The 24,907-nt window shown below is 44.8% G+C and overlaps 1 protein-coding gene and 2 long non-coding RNA genes across 10 annotated transcripts in view; all 3 read right to left on the bottom strand.

Moving 5' to 3' along the window:
* Window positions 1–1,787: 1,787 nt before the first annotated feature.
* On the bottom strand, window positions 1,788–2,999 carry LOC118965389. Its single transcript, XR_005052718.1, has 3 exons — window positions 2,861–2,999; window positions 2,435–2,764; window positions 1,788–2,100 (listed from the first exon to the last, which is right to left on the bottom strand). It is a non-coding gene; the product is annotated as an uncharacterized LOC118965389 (long non-coding RNA).
* Window positions 3,000–3,213: 214 nt separating this feature from the next.
* Window positions 3,214–4,798, bottom strand: LOC118965388. Its single transcript, XR_005052717.1, has 3 exons — window positions 4,287–4,798; window positions 3,861–4,190; window positions 3,214–3,526 (listed from the first exon to the last, which is right to left on the bottom strand). It is a non-coding gene; the product is annotated as an uncharacterized LOC118965388 (long non-coding RNA).
* Window positions 4,799–9,623: 4,825 nt separating this feature from the next.
* The window catches only part of LOC110528395 (ubiquitin carboxyl-terminal hydrolase 48), a 22,358-nt gene continuing 7,074 nt past the window's right edge, over window positions 9,624–24,907 (bottom strand). For 5 of the 8 annotated variants that reach the window (XM_036983985.1, XM_036983986.1, XM_021610429.2 and 2 more), the window contains exons 12-27: window positions 24,400–24,549; window positions 22,552–22,752; window positions 22,355–22,469; window positions 22,032–22,174; window positions 21,627–21,826; window positions 21,334–21,477; window positions 17,332–17,393; window positions 17,122–17,232; window positions 12,114–12,244; window positions 11,889–11,995; window positions 11,663–11,770; window positions 11,288–11,470; window positions 11,030–11,155; window positions 10,804–10,852; window positions 10,474–10,500; window positions 9,624–10,352 (exon numbers count right to left, since the gene is read on the bottom strand). In XM_036983985.1, coding sequence (XP_036839880.1) covers window positions 10,330–10,352; window positions 10,474–10,500; window positions 10,804–10,852; window positions 11,030–11,155; window positions 11,288–11,470; window positions 11,663–11,770; window positions 11,889–11,995; window positions 12,114–12,244; window positions 17,122–17,232; window positions 17,332–17,393; window positions 21,334–21,477; window positions 21,627–21,826; window positions 22,032–22,174; window positions 22,355–22,469; window positions 22,552–22,752; window positions 24,400–24,549 — 1,880 coding nt within the window. In that variant the 3' untranslated portion in view covers window positions 9,624–10,329. The remainder of the gene's footprint in view (window positions 10,353–10,473; window positions 10,501–10,803; window positions 10,853–11,029; window positions 11,156–11,287; window positions 11,471–11,662; window positions 11,771–11,888; window positions 11,996–12,113; window positions 12,245–17,121; window positions 17,233–17,331; window positions 17,394–21,333; window positions 21,478–21,626; window positions 21,827–22,031; window positions 22,175–22,354; window positions 22,470–22,551; window positions 22,753–24,399; window positions 24,550–24,907) is intronic. The other 3 variants (XM_036983988.1, XM_021610432.2, XM_021610433.2) reach the window with 1 other exon arrangement.

The following is a 24,907-nucleotide window of genomic DNA, read 5'->3' as shown; positions in this document are numbered from 1 at the left end:
TCTTGTGAAAATGTTAAATTGACACAATAACTGTTAGCAAAGGTGTCAGCTAGAGATGCAGGACCTTGCAGGGACTTATAATTTTGTATTGATGTCTATTTTGATGCCAATTGCATTTGAATCAGAGTAAATGAAGCCGAATATATTGAAAAAGGTCACCTTGTCCGAGAGAGATTTACATGATTATCAAAACGTCATGCCAGGGTAACCTACACGAAACAGGCCTTATTTGAAGCCTTTCTAAAATAGTCGATGGGAAAAATGAATGGAACCATTTTCCTGTTTGACAACTAGATTTTATGGATATTTTGACACCTCCACTGTGGGGCTCTACACAGTGAAAAATTACACTTAGTCTATCAGAGGGATAGATGGGGCCATTACCCCTATTCAACCCTTTCGGAAGTGCTTAGGGGTTAGAGTTTTAAGGATTGATTTAGGATGCATTTTACCATCTGGGAGCTGGAGGCCTGCTCCTGCTCCTCTGGCGCCTCTATGTGGCAGGAGAGCTAGTGCTCCTGGAGCTATAGCTGGCAGAGAGAGCAGCTGAACACTGCCCCCTCCTGGCTGAAATGCTCGGTGCTGGCGTGCTCCTGCATCTCAGCCTCGCTGGGGGAACAGGCTGGGACAGTACAGGCACTTCACCACTGATGAGTCTGGGAGGATACAGGGGAGAAGAGCTCAATACACATGCACAGAGAGCAGACACGGCCACAGACAGATAGAACTGTATGTTAGGAGTATAGCAGTAAGACATCACAGCTCTTACCTGATGGCAGGTCTGGATTCCCCACTAGCAGCACGTCAGAATCAAACATGCCTTTAGGAGACACACGGGATTGGAAGGAATACATACTACACCCCAAATGGCATATTCCTTAACAGGGATGGACAACACTAAACCAACAACAACAATAAGAAGATATTATGTCAGTTGGGTACCCAAGCAAATAAAAGGGGGGATGGTTGTAATGTAATAGCATGGACAGGGTAGGTTAGGTCTGAAAGCCTTTCCTGGGTCTCTCCCCAGCTGTGGGTGTCCTCACCTGGGTTCCTCTGGTGCTTGGCCAGGCTCCTGCCACTAGGGAAGAACTTACAACATACGCTGCACTGCATCAGAGACTAGAGCTGTCAGTGGGTCTGCCGCCCCCAGGAGGTGAGGGTAGGAAACATCTCCACCCCGCTGATCCTCAAAACTGGGGCCCCACAAGGGTACGTTCTCAGCCCTCTCCCGTACTCCCTGTTCACCCATGACTGCGTGGCCATGCACGCCTCCAACTCAATCATCAAGTTTGCAGACGACACTAAAGTGGTAGCCTTGATTACCAACAACGACGAGACGGCCTACAGGGAGGAGGTGAGGGCCCTCGGAGTGTGGGGTCAGGAAAATAACCTCACACTCAACGTCAACAAAACAAAGGAGATGATCGTGGTCTTCAGGAAACAGCAGAAGGAGCACCCCCGTATTCCCATCTACGGGACAGTAGTGGAGAAGGTGGAAAGTTTTAAGTTCCTCGGCGTACACATCATGGACAAACAAAATGGTCCACCCACACAGACAGCGTGGTGAAGAAGGCGCAACAGCGCCTCTTCAACCTCAGGAAGCTGAAGAAATTTAGCTTGTCACCAAAAACACTCAAACTTTTACAGATGCTCAAATCGAGAGCATCTTGTCGGGCTATATCACCGCCTGGTACGGCAACTGCTCCGCCCAAAACCGTAAGGCTCTCCAGAGGGTAGTGAGGGCTGCACAACGCATCACCGGGGGCAAACTACCTGCCCTCCAGGACACCTACACCACCCGATGTCACAGGAAGGCCAAAAAGATCATCAAGGACAACAACCACCCGTTGTTGCAATGTGGGCAGCTCCTCTGGGCACTCAGGGCACTGCAGCATGGTCTCCTGGGACATGGTACAGTGCTTGGTGTGGGCCATCATACCACACTTATTGTTAAAGGATTGCTTAGCCTTGGATCTAGTCTTCCTCTCCCTTTCTTCTCCTTCATTCTTATCTTCCTCCTCTTCTCCTCCTCGGCTATGTCTGCGTCTACAGTAGTGGGTGTATAGGGCTGCTCCCCTGGTTCTTCAGCCTCAGAGCCTGTGGATCAATGCAGTAAATAATTTATGAATTGATTGATCATTAATTTGTTGGCTGAGAAGGGTCTAGACAAATCCAAACACAACAAAGAGATGGATCACATAAAACAAACTTAAGTCAACCTCAGTTGTTGTCTTGCAGAACATGTTGGCTAAAACTGAAACAGACTGGTAACCATGCCACTGCCCTTATTTCTCCTACTCTGTACCTTTAGCTCCCTTTCTGCTGTTCTCTCCTTGCAAAGCAGCAGTGTTGCCAAATGGGGGTTAAACTCCTTGAGCAAGCCTAGCAGGGTGAGTAGTGTCTGGGCTGAGAAACTCATTTTCTCCCTCACCTGTTCTGGAGCCTATGGAACACAGCAGGACCCCTGGGATCTCCCTCACAGCACGACAGTATCCCCTGAGATAATAATGCTGTAAACGCTGTGGAGGAAGAGTGGTTCACACACACAGTGGTCGACACACACACACTTTAACGACTGGAGTGTTGTGTTGAATTGTGTGCTCTGTAAGATTAGAGACCACTGTCTTCCAGTCATGCAAAGTTTCACCTGTTTCTCCTCAGAGGAGATATCATCCCAGGTCTGCAGTGCTCTCAGCCACTGCTGCACATCCTCCATCTCCAACCATATTGGCACCTCCCTGAGACAGGGGGTCCATGTCAGCTGCAACCAGGAAATACAATCTTAGTCACCTGAGCATAAAAAAACAGGATACAGAACATTGTGATAACGTTTTATTCCATTTGAATTGAAACCCACTTGTGCTCTCTGGAAGTTGTAGGTGAGCTCTTTTAGATGGTGGGCCAGCCTTCTCTTTCCTGTCATTCACATTCATTGACTCGCTATGTTTGGCTGCTGTGGTCACTCTGGCTTCTGTGGTCACTCCACCTTCCAAACCTCCCGCAACAGCGCCTCTTCAACCTCAGGAAGCTGAAGAAATTTAGCTTGTCACCAAAAACACTCAAACTTTTACAGATGCTCAAATCGAGAGCATCTTGTCGGGCTATATCACCGCCTGGTACGGCAACTGCTCCGCCCAAAACCGTAAGGCTCTCCAGAGGGTAGTGAGGGCTGCACAACGCATCACCGGGGGCAAACTACCTGCCCTCCAGGACACCTACACCACCCGATGTCACAGGAAGGCCAAAAAGATCATCAAGGACAACAACCACCCGTTGTTGCAATGTGGGCAGCTCCTCTGGGCACTCAGGGCACTGCAGCATGGTCTCCTGGGACATGGTACAGTGCTTGGTGTGGGCCATCATACCACACTTATTGTTAAAGGATTGCTTAGCCTTGGATCTAGTCTTCCTCTCCCTTTCTTCTCCTTCATTCTTATCTTCCTCCTCTTCTCCTCCTCGGCTATGTCTGCGTCTACAGTAGTGGGTGTATAGGGCTGCTCCCCTGGTTCTTCAGCCTCAGAGCCTGTGGATCAATGCAGTAAATAATTTATTAATTGATTGATCATTAATTTGTTGGCTGAGAAGGGTCTAGACAAATCCAAACACAACAAAGAGATGGATCACATAAAACAAACTTAAGTCAACCTCAGTTGTTGTCTTGCAGAACATGTTGGCTAAAACTGAAACAGACTGGTAACCATGCCACTGCCCTTATTTCTCCTACTCTGTACCTTTAGCTCCCTTTCTGCTGTTCTCTCCTTGCAAAGCAGCAGTGTTGCCAAATGGGGGTTAAACTCCTTGAGCAAGCCTAGCAGGGTGAGTAGTGTCTGGGCTGAGAAACTCATTTTCTCCCTCACCTGTTCTGGAGCCTATGGAACACAGCAGGACCCCTGGGATCTCCCTCACAGCACGACAGTATCCCCTGAGATAATAATGCTGTAAACGCTGTGGAGGAAGAGTGGTTCACACACACAGTGGTCGACACACACACACTTTAACGACTGGAGTGTTGTGTTGAATTGTGTGCTCTGTAAGATTAGAGACCACTGTCTTCCAGTCATGCAAAGTTTCACCTGTTTCTCCTCAGAGGAGATATCATCCCAGGTCTGCAGTGCTCTCAGCCACTGCTGCACATCCTCCATCTCCAACCATATTGGCACCTCCCTGAGACAGGGGGTCCATGTCAGCTGCAACCAGGAAATACAATCTTAGTCACCTGAGCATAAAAAAACAGGATACAGAACATTGTGATAACGTTTTATTCCATTTGAATTGAAACCCACTTGTGCTCTCTGGAAGTTGTAGGTGAGCTCTTTTAGATGGTGGGCCAGCCTTCTCTTTCCTGTCATTCACATTCATTGACTCGCTATGTTTGGCTGCTGTGGTCACTCTGGCTTCTGTGGTCACTCCACCTTCCAAACCTCCCTCACCCACCTTTGTCTCCTCTGGAGTCCAGGTGAAGGGAATCTTCACACCACACTCTCCAATGCTAGGGGCAGCTGTCTCTGGGGAAGCTGTGTGCTTGGCCCCCTGGCTCTGAAACTGTTTGAGCTGTGATTGGGTGGCGGTGGGTGGAGGTGAGACTGGTTGTGTAGTCGACTGCCTCATCAGTTTGGTGTCGATGTTCTGTTGCCCACGTCGAACATCTGCAGGCTGTCTGCGGCGGCGATGATGCGGGTGAAGTTGTGTTTCCCTGGGGACATTTTTCCGGTGTACACCATGTCCAGCACACAGGAAAACTCTTGGGAAGACACTAAGTCTGTGTCGATGCAGATGCTGCCTGTGCCCTCCAGCAGAGACCTGAGACAGAGGAGTGGTTTGTTGTGGGTGTACTGTAGGATATGTATTACAATGTGTGTTCCGTAGGCTATGAAATGTTCATAAATAAGGCCATTGCTATTTCATTGGACACTACAGGTGACAAAGCTGCTTTATTGAAAATAATGGTTAATTACTCAACCTGAATAGCAGACTGGATGCGGCCAGCACCAGTTTGTGGGCGCGATGGGGGGTGTCCCCCACAATGATAGAGCAGTCGTAGAACTTACCCTCCTTCCTCAGGGCGCGGAGCTGCTGCATTAGCAGCCTGCTGTAATTGGGCAGCTCCATTACAAATCAGTCTAGCTGCACAGATGTGGGAAAGGAGGAAATATGGGAATTACTTGCAAGCTTCGTTACAACACATTTTTGTCATTTAGCAAATGCTCTTATCTAGTGTGTGTGTGTATATAAACACAGTGGTCTAGCTAGCTAGTTATCACCAACATTTCTGGTTTTAAAATCTAAAGTAAACCAAATGCTACAACCTAACGATAACTCAAATTTTCAGTGTTCCCCAATGCTGGATGGGGGGCCCCCCCGAGTGAAAAAGTTTGGGAACCCCAATCTAGAAGACAGTACAAGGTGCATCAAAGCTAGGACTGAGAGACTGACGGAGTCGTGTATTGGAGGTTGTGTAGTTCTCGAACTTTGCCTCTCCCGAGTCCGTAAGGGAGTTGCAGCAATGGGACAAGACTGTAACTACCAATTGGGGAGAAAAAAAGGGGTAAAAAGTACACAAAAATATGTGCGCGCACACACACATCTCCCGAGATGCACAGCAGTCTAAGGCACTGTATCTCGGTGCTAGAGGCATCACTACAGACACCCTGGTTCGGATGCAGGCCGTTTCACAAACGGCCGTGATTGGGAGTCCCATAGGGCAGAGCACAATTTGCCCAGCGTCGTCCGGGTTTGGCCGATGTAGGCCGTCATTGTAAATAAGAATTAGTTCTTAACTGACTTGCCTAGTTAATTTTTTTTTTTAAATGTTAGAGATATATGTGTGTATATATATATATCACACACACACACACACACACACACACACACACATTCAGCAAAAAAATAATGTCCTTTCACTTTCAACTGCATTAATTTTCAGCAAACTTAAAATGTGTAAATATTTGTATGTTTGAAAATTAAAGAGAGCTGCACACTCTAGTAGCTCAGATGCAAAAATGTAATTACCAACGTTGACAGCCAAGCTGTCTTCATCAGGGTATTTGTAAAACATAACAAGATTCAACAACTGAGACATAAACTGAACAAGTTCCACAGACATGTGACTAACAGAAATTGAATAATGTGTCACTGAACAAAGGGGGGGTCAGAATCAAAAGTAACAGTCAGTATCTGGTGTGGCCACCAGCTGCATTAAGTACTGCAGTGCATCTCCTCCTCATGGACTGCACCAGATTTGCCAGTTCTTTCTGTGAGATGTTACCCCACTCTTCCACCAAAGCACCTGCAAGTTCCCAGACATTTCTGGGGGGAATGGCCCAAGCCCTCACCCTCCGATCCAACAGGTCCTAGACGTGCTCAATGGGATTGAGATCCGGGCTCTTCGCTGGCCATGGCAGAACACTGACATTCCTGTCTTGCAGGAAATCACGCACAGAATGAGCAGTATAGCTGGTAGCATTGTCATGCTGGAGGGTCATGTCAGGATGAGCCTCCAGGAAGGGTACCACATGAGGGAGGAGGATGTCTGTAGCGCTGTCTTAGGCATCTCACAGTACCGACATTGCAATTTATTGCCCTGGCCACACCTGCAGTCCTCATGCTTCCTTGCAGCATGCCTGAAGCACATTCACGCAGATGAGCAGGGACCCTGGGCATCTTTCTTTTGCCTACCGTCTGTAAGCTGTTAGTGTCTTAATGACTGTTCCACAGGTGCATGTTCATTAATTGTTTATGGTTCACCGAACAAGCATGGGACAGTGTTTAAACCCTTTACAATGAAGATCTGTGAAATTATTTGGATTTTAATTCATTATCTTTGAAGGACAGGGTCCTAGTGTTAGCTAATCCAAGTTTATCATTTTAAAAGGCTAATTGATCATTAGAAAACCCTTTTGCAATTATGTTAGCATAGCTGAAAACTGTTTTTCTGATTAAAGAAGCAATAAAACTGTCCTCCTTTAGACAAGTAGATTATTTATTTTTTTAACCTTTATTTTTTAACTAGGCAAGTCAGTTAAGAACAAATACTTTTTCAATGATGGTCTAGGAACACTGGGTTAACTGCATTGTTCAGGCAGATTTTTACCTTGTCAGGATTCAATCTTGCAACCTTTCAGTTACTAGTCCAACACTCTAACCACTAGGCTGCCTGCCGCCCCCTGTATCTGGAGCATCAGCATTTGTGGGTTCGATTACAGGCTCAAAATGGCCAGAAACAAGGACCTTTCTTCTGAAACTCGTCAGTCTATTCTTGGTCTGAGAATAGAAGGCTATTCCATGCGAGTAATTGCCAAGAAATTGAAGATCTTGTTCAATGTTGTGTACTACTCCCTTCATAGAACAGTGCATACGGGCTCTAACCAGAATATAAAGAGTTGCAGGCCCAGGTGCACAACTGAGCAAGAGGACAAGTACATTAGTGTGTCTAGTTTGAGAAACTGGCAGCTTCATTAAACAGTACCCGCACAACACCAGTCTCAACATCAACAGTGAAGTGGCGACTCCGGGATGAAAAGCAGCCAACAAGTGCTCAGCATATGTGGGAACTCCTTCAACACTGGTGGAAAAACATTCCAGGTGAAGCTGGTTGAGAAACTGCAAAAAATTACCTCGGCCCCATGGCATAGTATGTAGAAAAATAGGAAGGACACCTGTATCTTTGTACTGACTGGCTCAAAGGGATGTCAAAAAGTGCTATACAGAAAACCAGCCTAAATCCCCAAAAGGCAAGCAATGGAGAAGCAGTGGCTAGGAAAAAAACTCTAGATAGTCAGGAACCTAGGAAGAAACCTAGAGAGGAACCAGGCTCTGAGGAGTGGCCAGTCCTCTTCTGGCTGTGCCAGGCGGAGATTATATCACCATTAAGGTCAGATTGTTCTTCAAGATGTTCAAATGTTCATAGATGACCAGCAGGGTCAAATAATAAATCAGTGGTTGTAGAGGGTGCAACAGGTTAGTACCTCAGGAGTAAATGTCAGTTGGCTTTTCATAGCCGAGCATTCAGAGGTAGAGACAGCAGGTCCGGGCCAAGGTAGCACGTCCAGTGAACAGGTCAAGGTTTCCTAGCCGCAGGCAGAACAGTTTAAACTGGAGCAGCAGAAGGACCAGGTGGACTGGGGACAGCCTGGAGTCATCAGGCCAGGTAGTCTTGAATCATGAGCCAGGGGCTCAGGTCCTCCGGGAGGGGAAGGATAATTAGAGGGAGCATATTTAAATTCACAGAGGACACCAGATAATACATGAGAATTACACCAGATATAACAGACTGACCCTAGCTCCCTAGCACATAGACAACTGCAGCATAGATACTGGAGACTGAGACATGGGTGAGTCAGGGGACACTGTGGCCCCGTCCGGCGATACCCCCAGACAGGGCCAACTAGGCAGTATATAACCCCACCCACTTTTCCAAAGCACAGCCCCCACACCCCTAGAGGGATATCAACAGACCACCAACTTACTACCCTGAGACAAGGCTGAGTATAGCCCACAAAGTTCTCCTCCACCGCATGAGCCCAAGGGGGCGCAAGGGCAGTTAGTCGCTCCAGTACCTTGCTGTTCACCTTCGCACCCCTTGGCCAAACTACACTCAATCATAGGACCTACTGAAGATGAGTCTTCAGCAAGGACTTAAAGGTTGAGACCGAGTCTGCGTCTCTCACAGAGATATGCAGACCATTCCATAAAAATTGAGCTCTATAGGAAAAATCCCTGCCGTTTGCGGATAAATTATAGGGACAATAAGGAGGCCTGCGTCTTGTGACCGTAGCATACATTTTAATTTTTTATTTATTTTTATTCTACCTTTATTTAACTAGGCAAGTCAGTTATGAACAAATTCATATTTACAATGACAGCCTAGGAACAGTGGGTTAACTGCCTGTTCAGTGGCAGAACGACAGATTTGTACCTTGTCAGTTCGGGGGTTTGAACTTACAACCTTCCGGTCCAACGCTCTAACCACTAGGCTACCCTGCCGCCCCTACATGTACAGCGGGACCAAATCGGAGATTATTTATAAACATAAAAATAAAAACTTTGACATTATGTAGTATTGTGTAGGTTAGTGACAAATCTCAATTTATTCCATTTTAAATTCTGTCTGTAACAGCAAAATGTGGAAAAAGTCCTGGAGTGTGAATATTTCCTGAAGGCACTGTATTCTAGTCATGGGTCATCCTATAACTACTGCTGTACATACCTTTTCTATTCATACACACACACATACTTTCCAGATTCTGACGGCTTGTTCTGATACTTTTTGGTTATTTTATTGCTAAATATGACTCCTGTCAGAGCTAGAAACACAAGCATTTCGCTGCCCCTGCGATAACATCTGCAAATCTGTGTACATGACCAATAAACGTTGAATCTAAAAACACCAACCATGCTCTCTTGTAGATGCACTACACATCCAGACTTGGTTTACTATGTGTGTTAGAGAACGAGAGTCGATACTTTATCAATAACGTAGCGGTCAAAGCATTGAGGTATGAAAGAACGGGTCAGAGTGACGGTTTCCCAGACACAGGATTAGGCTTAATCTGTATTGGGGAAACCTCCCCATGGTTGTTTTTTTACTTCACACAATGCACAAATAGATCCAAAACAATGTGTGTATGAGAAAATCTGTTGGAGAAAAAACAACTTTATTGCCCATATGAAATAACAGTTCACATCAAGGCCTGCATCGGTTTCTGACTGCAGCACAAACCTAATCTAAATGTGCAATGTTTTTTATTCATTTAAGAAATATACATATATTTTATTATTCTAAATGCAAGGGAGTATTTCGTTAACTTTGTTGTTGAGGTACTTAAATGTTAAACTACCAAACAGTTACAATGTTCAATATTTAAGAGTTGCTCATGCATTCTTTAAATGTTTGAAGAACATTTGCAGTGAGACCACAATTTTCCTTTGAACAAAAAAAATGTATCTTGTAAAATTCAATTGGGTCGATCCTCTCAGAAGTCTACGGAAGCAGACAGAAGAGAAGTTTGGGTTCCACATTGGAAGATGCCACTCGATTCTCATGACCCGTTTCTACTCACAGCCCAGGCGAAGAGAGTGTGACCACAAAGTCCCAGAGAATGCATAAACGTCTTTAAATATTAAAAAGCCAGCAGATAAATTTTAACAGAGAAATAACCAAAGGATTTGCAACAGTCACAGCTTAAAATACAAAAACGAAAACTTTAGAAAACGACATAAGAGAAATCAAAATTAAAGCACTTTTTTCCAATTTATGGACACTACAAGCATTTGATTCTTGTTGTCCAGCTTCAGTCCGCCTCGAGGGCAGAGACTGTCATGTCTTCTTCAGTGACCGAGAAGCCCAGTGCCTGAATGGATCCATACAGTATGTTTTATTGAGTTGTTGTATGTCAAAGATAACAGATGCACATACTGCAGATCAGGGTTAAAAAACTAATCAATGCAAACATGATTGCAATCAGAACATACCTTTAAATCCTTCTTCAGGCATACAGACTGAAAAAAGAACACAGAAACCGTTGTTAGCAAATGGAATCTTTCAGTTCATAGTGTACAGAAGATTCAGGGTATACAAAAGATTCAGGGTATACAAAAGATTCAGGGTATACAAAAGATTCAGGGTATACAAAAGATTCAGGGTATACAAAAGATTCAGGGTATACAAAAGATTCAGGGTATACAAAAGATTCAGGGTATACAAAAGATTCAGGGTATACAAAAGATTCAGGGTATACAAAAGATTCAGGGTATACAAAAGAAAGAGAAAAAAAAAGAAAAACGAGAGGAAAAGAAACATACCCTGATAAACGTCATCCAATGCTGCATAATCTGCTATGGGTTCATCAGCCTGAAAGACAAAATGCATATTCAGGAATAAGCAACTTCAAACCATTCACTGCTCGTCTCCGGTAATGACATGATGACATGTTCACTTTCATATTAGATACTAGTCTTTATCCCATTCAATTTGATTTTACTATAAATTCAAGTTTAAAATCAAATCTAATATAAATGCGGTACATACCTTCAGACAGATGACGCTCTCTGGGATGACTCCTAGGCTGCCGAGGGTGGCAGAGTCATCCGTTAGACACCGGCCGTCGATCGACAGATTCTGATCAAACGGGGCCACAGAGAAGGCATGCATGATCTGAGGGAGAACCATTAACACACACCAGAGTTAGGGATCAGGAATCCTTAGATTCAGTGTTGAGCAAAAGCAAGGATGATGCATTATGGTTATTCAAGCCTCCATCGATGGCAACACTGGTGAACCCCTCACTTGTATTTTGAGCTCCTTGAGCGTCTGATTGGCTGAGACGATGAGTGCTTTCTCTCCCCGGAGCTTCCTGTGCCTTGTGCTCCTCCTGATACCTGATTTGCCGCCACTGGCCATGGGGGCCGGACTTGCGGCAGCACCGATGGTGCTGTCACTCAGCCTCTGACGCTTCGCCCCGTCCTCTATCTGGACAGACATCATGTGACCAGGAAGCAAGGGAAACATCGGGCAATATCTATGTCAATCATCCTCTCAGCACTTCTAACTTCTACATTATTGGTAAATGGCTTAGTTCACAAAACCATTACTCAAACATTCAATTCTTAGAGACTTATAAGCAATAAAAAGTTAAACTGAAGTGAGGGGTTTGTGTCCTACCTGGCTAAAGTCAGGGTCTCGCTCTCCATCCACCTTAGTAACAGGCTCCTCCCTCTCATCCTCTGCCTCCGACCCACTCACATTCACCTCAGGAGCTGCCTCCATTAGCTAAATAGGAAGGCAGTTGTATTCTTCTCTGGAGATTCATACTATTTGCATATTACACTCTGTGACAGACATATTTCCTAAAGAGAGAAAGAGGGGAAGGGGAGAGAAAGACACTCACCCTCTTGTCGTCTATGACCTTGCGGACGTAGACTGTGGCTTGTGCGTACTCTCTCATGTCCCTCTGTTGCTGGAAGATGAAGCCTTCTCTGCAGTCCCTACAAAGCTCTGGACACAGAACACAAACACAGTCAAACAGTTCCTCTGCACAGTTCTCAAAGAATCATAACAGAATAACAGCATTAAGTCACACAGTTGAGGGAAATCATAAGGACTTGAATCTCACCAGGCTGGGTGGTGTACTCCACACTGGAGCCGTTGGGTGTGGCCTGACTGATCTGGCAGATGGAGATTGGCTGATCAACCAGGAAGTGTCTGCTGATCACCTCCCATTCACCGGGCCAGAGAAGAGCTATACTGTGCAGAGGGAACAGCACACAACATGAGACCAGGAGGGATGGATGATGAAGACCAGAGCAGTATAAAACACAACATGAGACCAGGAGGGATGGATGATGAAGACCAGAGCAGTATAAAACACAACATGAGACCAGGAGGGATGCATGATGAAGACCAGAGCAGTATAAAACACATGAGACCAGGAGGGATGGATGATGAAGACCAGAGCAGCGCAGTATAAAACACAACATGAGACCAGGAGGGATGGATGATGAAGACCAGAGCAGCGCAGTATAAAACACAACATGAGACCAGGAGGGATGGATGATGAAGACCAGAGCAGTACTGTATAAAACACAACATGAGACAGGAAGGGATGGATGATGAAGACCAGAGCAGTATAAAACACAACATGAGACCAGGAGGGATGGATGATGAAGACCAGAGCAGTATAAAACACAACATGAGACCAGGAGGGACGGATGATGAAGACCAGAGCAGCGCAGTATAAAACACAACATGAGACCAGGAGGGATGGATGATGAAGACCAGAGCAGCGCAGTATAAAACACAACATGAGACCAGGAGGGATGGATGATGAAGACCAAAGCAGTATAAAACACAACATGAGACCAGGAGGGATGGATGATGAAGACCAGAGCAGCGCAGTATAAAACACAACATGAGACCAGGAGGGACGGATGATGAAGACCAGAGCAGCGCAGTATAAAACACAACATGAGACCAGGAGGGATGGATGATGAAGACCAGAGCAGCGCAGTATAAAACACAACATGAGACCAGGAGGGATGGATGATGAAGACCAGAGCAGTATAAAACACAACATGAGACCAGGAGGGATGGATGATGAAGACCAGAGCAGCGCAGTATAAAACACAACATGAGACCAGGAGGGATGGATGATGAAGACCAGAGCAGTACTGTATAAAACACAACATGAGACAGGAAGGGATGGATGATGAAGACCAGAGCAGTATAAAACACAACATGAGACCAGGAGGGATGGATGATGAAGACCAGAGCAGTATAAAACACAATATGAGACCAGGAGGATGGATGATGAAGACCAGAGCAGTATAAAACACAACATGAGACCAGGAGGGACGGATGATGAAGACCAGAGCAGCGCAGTATAAAACACAACATGAGACCAGGAGGGATGGATGAAGACCAGAGCAGCGCAGTATTAAACACAACATGAGACCAGGAGGGATGGATGATGAAGACCAGAGCAGTATAAAACACAACATGAGACCAGGAGGGATGGATGATGAAGACCAGGAGGGATGGATGATGAAGACCAGAGCAGAGCAGTATGAAACACAACATGAGACCAGGAGAGATGGATGATGAAGACCAGAGCAGTATAAAACACAACATGAGACCAGGAGGGATGGATGATGAAGACCAGAGCAGAGCAGTATGAAACACAACATGAGACCAGGAGGGATGGATGATGAAGACCAGAGCAGTATAAAACACAACATGAGACCAGGAGGGATGGATGATGAAGACCAGAGCAGCGCAGTATAAAACACAACATGAGACCAGGAGGATGGATGATGAAGACCAGAGCAGTATAAAACACAACATGAGACCAGGAGGGACGGATGATGAAGACCAGAGCAGTATAAAACACAACATGAGACCAGGAGGGATGGATGATGAAGACCAGAGCAGCGCAGTATAAAACACAACATGAGACCAGGAGGGATGGATGATGAAGACCAGAGCAGAGCAGTATGAAACACAACATGAGACCAGGAGAGATGGATGATGAAGACCAGAGCAGTATAAAACACAACATGAGACCAGGAGGGATGGATGATGAAGACCAGAGCAGTATAAAACACAACATGAGACCAGGAGGGATGCATGATGAAGACCAGAGCAGTATAAAACACATGAGACCAGGAGGGATGGATGATGAAGACCAGAGCAGCGCAGTATAAAACACAACATGAGACCAGGAGGGATGGATGATGAAGACCAGAGCAGCGCAGTATAAAACACAACATGAGACCAGGAGGGATGGATGATGAAGACCAGAGCAGTACTGTATAAAACACAACATGAGACAGGAAGGGATGGATGATGAAGACCAGAGCAGTATAAAACACAACATGAGACCAGGAGGGATGGATGATGAAGACCAGAGCAGTATAAAACACAACATGAGACCAGGAGGGATGGATGATGAAGACCAGAGCAGCGCAGTATAAAACACAACATGAGACCAGGAGGGACGGATGATGAAGACCAGAGCAACGCAGTATAAAACACAACATGAGACCAGGAGGGATGGATGATGAAGACCAGAGCAGCGCAGTATAAAACACAACACGGGACCAGGAGGGATGGATGATGAAGACCAGAGCAGTATAAAACACAACATGAGACCAGGAGGGATGGATGATGAAGACCAGAGCAGCGCAGTATAAAACACAACATGAGACCAGGAGGGATGGATGATGAAGAACAGAGCAGTACTGTATAAAACACAACATGAGACAGGAAGGGATGGATGATGAAGACCAGAGCAGTATAAAACACAACATGAGACCAGGAGGGATGGATGATGAAGACCAGAGCAGTATAAAACACAATATGAGACCAGGAGGATGGATGATGAAGACCAGAGCAGTATAAAACACAACATGAGACCAGGAGGGATGGATGATGAAGACCAGAGCAGCGCAGTATTAAACACAACATGAGACCAGGAGGGATGGATGATGAAGACCAGAGCAGTATAAAACACAACATGAGACCAGGAGGGATGGATGATGAAGACCAGGAGGGATGGATGATGAAGACCAGAGCAGAGCAGTATGAAACACAACATGAGACCAGGAGAGATGGATGATGAAGACCAGAGCAGTATAAAACACAACATGAGACCAGGAGGGATGGATGATGAAGACCAGAGCAGAGCAGTATGAAACACAACATGAGACCAGGAGGGATGGATGATGAAGACCAGAGCAGTATAAAACACAACTTGAGACCAGGAGGGATGGATGATGAAGACCAGAGCAGCGCAGTATAAAACACAACATGAGACCAGGAGGGATGGATGATGAAGACCAGAGCAGCGCAGTATAAAACACAACATGAGACCAGGAGGATGGATGATGAAGACCAGAGCAGTATAAAACACAACATGAGACCAGGAGGGACGGATGATGAAGACCAGAGCAGTATAAAACACAACATGAGACCAGGAGGGATGGATGATGAAGACCAGAGCAGCGCAGTATAAAACACAACATGAGACCAGGAGGGATGGATGATGAAGACCAGAGCAGAGCAGTATGAAACACAACATGAGACCAGGAGAGATGGATGATGAAGACCAGAGCAGTATAAAACACAACATGAGACCAGGAGGGATGGATGATGAGGACCAGAGCAGAGCAGTATGAAACACAACATGAGACCAGGAGAGATGGATGATGAAGACCAGAGCAGTATAAAACACAACAGTAGACCAGGAGAGATGGATGATGAAGACCAGAGCAGCGCAGTATAAAACACAACATGAGACCAGGAGGGATGGATGATGAAGACCAGAGCAGCGCAGTATAAAACACAACATGAGACCAGGAGGGATGGATGATGAAGACCAGAGCAGCGCAGTATAAAACACAACATGAGACCAGGAGGGATGGATGATGAAGACCAGAGCAGTATAAAACACAACATGAGACAGGAAGGGATGGATGATGAAGACCAGAGCAGTATAAAACACAACATGAGACCAGGAGGGACGGATGATGAAGACCAGAGCAGCGCAGTATAAAACACAACATGAGACCAGGAGGGATGGATGATGAAGACCAGAGCAGCGCAGTATAAAACACAACATGAGACCAGGAGGGATGGATGATGAAGACCAGAGCAGCGCTGTATAAAACACAACATGAGACCAGGAGGGATGGATGGATGATGAAGACCAGAGCAGTACTGTTTAAAACACAACATGAGACCAGGAGGGATGGATAATGAAGACCAGAGCAGTGCTGTATAAAACACAACATGAGACCAGGAGGGATGGACGATGAAGACCAGAGCAGTATAAAACACAACATGAGACCTGGAGGGATGGATGATGAAGACCAGAGCAGTGCTGTATAAAACACAACATGAGACCAGGAGGGATGGATGATGAAGACCAGAGCAGTATAAAACACAACATGAGACCAGGAGGGATGGATGACGAAGACCAGAGCAGTATAAAACACAACATGAGACCAGGAGGGATGGATGATGAAGACCAGAGCAGTATAAAACACAACATGAGACCAGGAGGGATGGATGATGAAGACCAGAGCAGTATAAAACACAACATGAGACCAGGAGGGATGGATGATGAAGACCAGAGCAGTATAAAACACAAAATGAGACCAGGAGGATGGATGATGAGGACCAGAGCAGTATAAAACACAACATGAGACCAGGAGGGATGGATGATGAAGACCAGAGCAGTATAAAACACAACAGTAGACCAGGAGGGATGGATGATGAAGACCAGAGCAGCGCAGTATGAAACACAACAGTAGACCAGGAGGGATGGATGATGAAGACCAGAGCAGTATAAAACACAACATGAGACCAGGAGGGATGGATGATGAAGACCAGAGCAGTGCAGTATGAAACACAACATGAGACCAGGAGGGATGGATGATGAAGACCAGAGCAGTATAAAACACAACATGAGACCAGGAGGGATGGATGATGAAGACCAGAGCAGCGCTGTATAAAACACAACATGAGACCAGGAGGGATGGATGATGAAGACCAGAGCAGCGCAGTATAAAACATGAAAACAACATGGGTCGAGGGGTCAGACAGAGGTCAGTGAAGTCACTCACTGTTGGGCGTCTCCCATCAACATGGAGTCATGGGTGAACATGAAGCCTCCATGGGGACAAAGGAGCAAACTGTTCCCCACGCTAGACACTGGGGTGGTCTTAGTGGGCCTCCTAAAGAGAGAGAGGGAGGGGATGAGAGAAGTCATTCATTTGGCGATTTGAATGGTGAAGCACTCAAAAAATAAACTATAGGATTAGGACTGGATTTACCTGATGAACTTTCTCCACTCGTCCACAAAAAACAGAGGAACTATGTAGAGAATGTCCGTCTCCTAAAACAAAGATTGGATTCATCAGTATGTCAACATGTCATCAACAAATATATTCAGTTCAGCCAATAAGATATCAAGTGTACAAACTGTTAATACCTCTTATTACCTGTGCAATAACCATTATTACCTGTGTTATTACCAGTGTACTTACTGTAATTACTCATGTAATAACCTGTGTTATTGCACGTGTACTAACTTATTACTTGTCTAGTAGGCTTGGGCAGTATACCAGGGTATTTGGAAAAAGCCACAGGATGGTCAATAACGTAATGATTTTTTAAGTTTTTCCATACATTTTAATAATTGTAGCTACTTTTTTTTTTTAACCCTTTTTCTCCCCAATTTCGTGGTGTCCAATTGGTAGTTACAGCCTTGTCTCATCACTGCAGCTCAAGGTCAAAGGTCAAGAGCTGTGCGTCCTCCGAAACGCAAGCCAACCGCACTGCTTCTTGACAAAATGCCCACTTTAGCCCGGAAGCCAGCTGCACCAATGTGTTGGAGGAAACACTGTACACCTGGCAACCGTGTCAGCACGCACTGCGCCCGGCCCGCAAAAGGAGTCGCTAGTGCGCGATAGGACAAGGACATCCCTGCCGGCCAAACCTTCCCCTAACCCGGACGACGCTGGGCCAATTGTTCCACGCCCCATGGGTCTCCCAAGATTATGGACTCGAACCCAGAATCTCTAGTGGCACTGCAATGCAGTACCTTAGACCCTGCACTACTCGGGAGGCCCCAATTGTAGCTACTTTTTAAGTAAATACCTGTAGTCAACTTGTGCAATACGTTAGGAGTTAAAGCAGATTGCATTCATTTCACAGCTCAAATTATTTTACATTATAAAACAGTTCCCCAGAACAAATGAGCCAGTCACATATTTCTTTGTAAATAGCACAACAGGAGAAAGTGGGAGCAGGTGAGTCCAGCTGTGTATTGACAGGGGTCGTGTTTTATATTGAAAGTCAGTGTGTTCATGCTTCAACAGAGTTATCAGGGGAGTGCAACTACAGTTTACCTTCAACAGAAAATACATTAGTACAACCGGAGAAAGGTAGCTACACATCAGAGTGCTGTTGGTTTGTGAATTCTCATCCAGTGGAGAAGTGCAACTGAAACAACATTTGTCTGTGTCGAGCAGAAATTACAATAAGAAGCATTTCAAATCTGCTTTTATAAAACACAGCAGTGTATTTCTTATGGGTTTCATAATTTTTCTCCGTGTGAAACTTGCTAGTTTTCTACAGTGGCAAGAAAAAGTATGTGAACCCTTTGTAATTTCCTGGATTGCTGCATAAATTGGTCATCAAATTTTAACTGATATTCATCTAAGCCACAACAATAGACAAACAGTGTGCTTAAACTAATAACACACAAATTATTGCCAAACCTGTCCTAACTTTTTAGAGTACCAGATGCGAGCAGCAAATTGGAGATTCAACTCGCGCTTGTAGCACCCGCAGAATTGGGTTCTCTATCCCTGCACGCTTGTACGCGCGCTGTTTGTGAGTCTGGTCGCTTTAAAGACACGGTTCCTAATTAACACAAAAAGCAAAACCACTTTGAAAACATAAAAACAAATGATCGCATCGATACAGATGGCTACACAAAGCTTAAGTAGGCTACCGCAAAGGGAATCTGAACGCAGTTCGCTAGAGTCCGGTGTTTCAGCCTAAGGTGCCCATTGTATTTCTTTGCAGCGAATACATCATTTCCGATTTTCGAAATTGATAACATCTCAAATCTACTGCAAAGGCATTTTAGAAGCATTGCCTCTATTGCCAATACCGGACACTCATTCATTCTGCATCGCACAGTCTTCTAAACTCCCGACTCCATTTAATGCCAATATGTTTATATTTATTTTTGATTCTACTTTTGTAATGCTTTTTGTTTACAGTTACAGTATATCAGGTTGCGTGATCCTCGTAATGTTACTTGGAAAATACAACTAATGGGACGCAGAATTAAATGTATATCACACTCACACAAATGCGACCAGTTATTGTTCGTATTTGCATTTAATTTATTTCACTAGCAAATGTGAGTGAACTGCTGGCACTTTAGAGCCCACTGAATGTCCATCTTATGTTCTCTAACGTTAGCTTAAAACAATTAGTGTTTACCTTTCCACAACACACGGAGTCGAAAAGAAATTTGTCCGTGTGTTTACGTACAGCTGACAGCCAGCAAACTCAGCATCACAACAAACAGGAGGCAGACACCCGGTAGCTACGTCGAAAAATTAATTTCCATGTCCGTTGACACAAACTCCGTACATGTCTGTGTGTTACTGCTCGAGAATCGAGATGTTAGATTTACTCAGTGGATTTATTTTTTATTAAAATGTTTAAAAAAAATGATATATCAGGCCCTATTCATTTCTGCGTACTTTTAACTCGGATCTCGTACCTGCGTACATGGACAGAGAATTGCGTAGTTGGTACGCAAAATGCGTGCATGTTGGCAGGTCTTTATATTGAATACATAATTTAAACACTCACAGTAGGTTGGAAAAAGTATGTGAACCCCTAATGACTTCTCCAAAAGCTAATTGGAGTTAGGAGTCAGCTAACCTGGAGTCCAATCATTGCGATGTTGGTTAGAGCTGCTTTGCCCTATAAATAAAACTCACAAAATGTGAGTTTGCTATACACAAGAAGCATTGCCTGATGTGAACCATTAAGAATTGTTGCCTTGCATAAAGCTGGAAAGGGTTACAAAAGTATCTCTAAAAGCCTTGATGTTCATCAGTCCGCGTTAAGGCATTGTCTATAAATGGAGAAAGTTCAGCACTGTTGCTACTCTCCTTAGGAGTGGCCGTCCTGCAAAGATGACCAAGAGCACAGCGCAAAATGCTCAATGAGGTTAAGAATCCTAGAATGTCAGCTAAAGACTTACAGAAATCTCTGGAACATGATAACATCCCTGTTGACAAATCTATGATACGTAAAACACTAAAAAATAATGGTGTTCATGGGAGGACACCACGGAAGAAGCCGCTGCTGTCCAAAAAAACATGGCTGCACGTCTGAAGTTTGCAAAAGTGCACCTGGATGTTCCACAGTGCTACTGGCAAAATATTATGTGGACAGATTAAACTGTCCGCCAATTGAAGCTCAACAGAAGTTGGGTGATGCAAAGGACAACGACCCAAATCAGAGAAGTAAATCATCAACAAAATGGCTTCAACAAAAGAAAATATGCCTTCTGGAGTGGCCCAGTCAGAGTCCTGACCTCAACCCGATTGAGATGCTGTGGCATGACCTCAAGAGAGCAGTTCACACCAGACATCACAAGAATATCGCTGAACTGAAACAGTTTCGTAAAGAGGAATGGTCTAAAATTCCTCTTGACCGTTGTGGAGGTCTGGTTGAGTTTATTGCTGCCAAAGCAGGGTCAACCAGTTATTAAATCCAAGGGATCACATACTTTCCCACAGTGTGTATAATAAAGACATGAACATGTATAATTGTTTGTGTGTTAGTTTAAGCAGACTGTGTTTGTCTATTGTTGTGACCTAGATGAAGATCAGATCAAATTGTATGACCAGTTTATGCAGAAATCCAGGTATTGCCAAAGGGTTCACATACTTTTTCTTGCCACTGTAAGTGGCTGAATGAATGAGACGGAAATCACAGCGTTAGCTTTCTGCTGTGTTTCAGAAATCTGTACCGCTGCCAAACCATCTTGATTTCCTTGCGTTTTTTCTCCTCTCCATTCTCGGCCCATCTGCTCCCCCCAGGCATTCTCTGAGCAGAGCAGGCAGACCAGTTACCCTAGCGACTCCACAGACACAGCGTGTACACATGCTGCTCCAGAGCCAGGACTGTTCTTCCTTCAGGCAAGCATGCGTTAAAACTTTGTTAATTTGCACAATGTCTCGTTCATATTCGCTTGTAAATATCCACTCACCAAAAATTACAGTCGATATTGTTATTACCTGTGCACTAACAGTTATTACCTGCGGCCACTTGGTGAGTGTGGGTCTGTTCTTCTCCTGGAACAGGTTGAGGAGGGAGCTCTTCTGTTCTGACGCCATCATCCTGTTCAGAGCCTCATTCTCCTTCCCCTCACGCTCCAGCCTCTACAGGAAAACCCACAGGGATATCACACAGCTAAAAGGAATGTGATCAGCTCAATTTGGTTTTTCCATTTACAAGGCTAGAGAGGAGTAGGGAGAGAGAGACAACAGTATCTCTATCCCTCCCACCACCTCGGTCCATCCCTTCTTACCAGGCACTGCTGACAGGGCTCCTGTAGCTGGGTGAACTGGGGGGCTCTGGGGAAATACACCCTCAGTTTGGACCACACCTCCTCCGTCACCAGCCGCCTCTCGCTCTCCAGGATACTCAGGCCACCATGCCGACAGAGGATGTCCTCGTTGAAGGTCTTCATCTCCTCCTCGTCTTCATCCTGGTTCTCTGTGCCGTACTCTGGAATCAGACAGCAATAGTCAAACAATACTGGGCCACACTGATAAAGAACCAGACAGCAATAACCAATCATGATCTCCGCACAAAGGAGGTGAATATGTTATTTCTGACATGATTCTAACAATATTGTAGTTACCTACTCTACATGTCATTGTGACAAGTCGTTTTTCAAGTTGTACTCTGTGACCTCTGCTGGTTTGTGTACCTTTAGTAGCAGTGATCTCTGGTCCCTCTCCGTTGGTTTTGCCGTCGATGTGTTTGGTCTCCTCCTCGTCCTCATCCAGCTGCTCCAAGGCCAGCTGTCTCCAGCTCCGAAGAGACGTCTTGCCCACCCAGTACCCCTCATCACTGTCAGATAGGGGTGAGATATTAGAACATACACACATTGCGCAAACTGCAATCCTAGCTGCAGTACTACAAACATGTCTGGATCAATAAAATATACTGTTATTTTGTCTAACATTCTGCACTGCGAGGACTGTTTTACGAACACGAAACGTTGCCATTAATCTGTGAGTGAGTGGTTACCTTTTGGGCGGGCCCTTGACAAGGTTGGTGACTTCTTTGTAGTCCTCTGCCAGCTGGTTCTTTAGCCGCAGCACCCTGCATCTCTGGCCCACACATTCCTCACAGAGAGTTGACCCTGGACACAGGGTCACACACACAATGTCAGAGGTCACAGAGAGGAGCTGAGACTATCCATGCATATCAGCAATGTCTCTTACCATCTAGTCTGGGTCCTCCGCCGTATCTGTCAAAGAGAAGCTCTGCCGCTTTAACAGAGATCCTCTTGGCCTCCCCCACCTTGTCTGGATGAAGTTTACCATGAGAACAGAGGAAGTTGCCGTTGTCGATTTCTTTAGTGACCGTCGAGTCGTCCAGCCATTTCTTCAACCACTCCAGAGGCACAAACTCATACTGCTGGCCTGAAACAAACACACAAACATGAAACACTCGACCCGGACCTCAACCTTGTAAGATGGACATCTTAGTTGAACTTCAGTGCTGGGCAAAATAACTCTGGATTAAGAAAATGGGCAACACACAGTATATTGCACTCGTACAACATTTATTGTAAATACCTCAGAGCTAAATTCTTGTGTGACTTTGTTTCTTTACAAAGTAAGCATAGCTAGTGTTAATGCACCTGCATAGCATACCAGGGATGTGGTATAATTAGGGCTGTCAAAATGATCTCTGCAAATTATTTCTGACGCCATGAATCACGACTCCATTTCTTTACCGGACGGACCTTTGAGGCGCAGGTGTTTCCACACTGACCCTTTTAAAGCGCACAACTACAGCCAATACTTGTTCCTTTACATCGCTGAAGACCGTGTGCCTCTAGCTAGCAACCTGATAACTTGACCACAATTGGATGGCACAGGAAGAACTGAGAAGGAATAGGCTACTTAAAGTTATCTGGGCCCAGTTTCCCCGATAGTGATGCAACTTAGGTTTAGGAGTGTTTTAATGACGCATCTTTCCTACAATTGCCGAAGATCTAATATGCGTTCCCCAAAACACCATGCACAGAGAACAGTCGCTAAGTGCGTTGTTGGAGCATGTGTCGATGTTGACTTGCCTACAAGTAGCAAACTATAACTCTATAGATTGAACATGACATTTATTTTAATATGAATGAAATAGGCCTATAGTCTACTATTTATATTTTAATGCCGTCATCTCAGTTTTCATTTGACGCATATTTTTATACGTTGCATGTTTGTATCAATTGTAGACATGGGCAACTTTGTATTTGTAGTCAACTATGTTCTGAAGTTATCGGCAGTCACAGAGAGACAGTTAAACCACGGGATTCTATGTTTGTAGTATATTTTCTGTGTATAAAGTGACGCGGGAGGGCAAAAAGCATCTAACGACGCACTTAGCTGTTTTTCGAGTGATCTGAGGCAGGAGTTAAATTACGAGCGTTTTCAAGTGCAACGTTAATAACGAGCGTTTAGGGAAACAGCTGGGAGATTTAACAAGGCTCCTATGAAGGTTCTAACAATGAACTTATTAGCCTTAAGATGCTTTTGGGAAACAGGGCCCTGAACAGTACAGATGGTTACAGTGTTTTCATAAGATTGTTGGACAAATGTAAAAGCTCTTTGTATCCATAGAGCCAGGTTTTTCCTGTAGTCACTCATTTAGAAAGCCTGCAGCAGTAATAGTACTTATAGCTTTGTGTTGTGCATAAGTGTTAAACTTCAAGAACATTGATGAGAGTAGGCCTACTTAAACATATGGAGCATAAATAGCTGTACGTTACAATGACTTGTGTTTAAGGGGAAAATGCTATTAAAACATTTGGATGTAGATCATTTTGTGTTTCCATCCCTTACAAATCAAAACCTGTAACTCAATGCACTGCTAATTAAATGGAAAAATATTTTAGGGCCAAATTTGAGCACATTAAAAAATTGCAATAACTAATGCCATCAACTCGATTAATTATTTTAAGTGTTTAACAGCCCTAGTTATAATGCATTATACAACATCATGAACAAAGAACTACTTTCATATTGCAATATTGTGATAGCTGGGCTAAGGGGATGTTTTTTACCGACCGTCTTCCGCAGGTAAAAGCTCGTAGAGTTCCTTCACCTCTTCGTGCTTGGCCTTGCCCTTGTCGACGCTCTGCTTGCGCATGTCGGCCATCTCCAGGCACCACTCCTCAAACTTCCTGTTGTCTCGGTCCACCAGCCTCTGTAGAAAGCCTGGCACAGATAGAGGGCTCCCACTGATATCACAGCTACCGTTGCTGGGTTCAAAGGTCATACAAACAACATTCTAACCACGTCACCTCTGCAGCAACAGGTAGTATACCACGCATTTCTAGCTGACTTTAGTTGCAGGGAATATATAACTATACAAGTCTTTCTGGGGAATAGCTTTAACCGCCTACACATTTCTTCTTACCTATTTTTCCCTGGGGTGGTAACTTTGGTTGATGACCTTAATAAAGTATGTCAAAGGGATGTACACACTGGAGCTATCCAGCTAGCTCAGTTCTTATCTTGTACATAATGTATTGAACTACAGTCATCACCAGGTGCAGTCCAGTAGTTAGATCCT

Source organism: Oncorhynchus mykiss, chromosome 7, assembly GCF_013265735.2.
Source record: "Oncorhynchus mykiss isolate Arlee chromosome 7, USDA_OmykA_1.1, whole genome shotgun sequence".
NCBI classification, from domain to species: Eukaryota; Metazoa; Chordata; class Actinopteri; order Salmoniformes; family Salmonidae; genus Oncorhynchus; species Oncorhynchus mykiss.
Note: the sequence above shows the minus strand (reverse complement) of the source record. Positions and strands in the feature narration are given on the sequence as shown.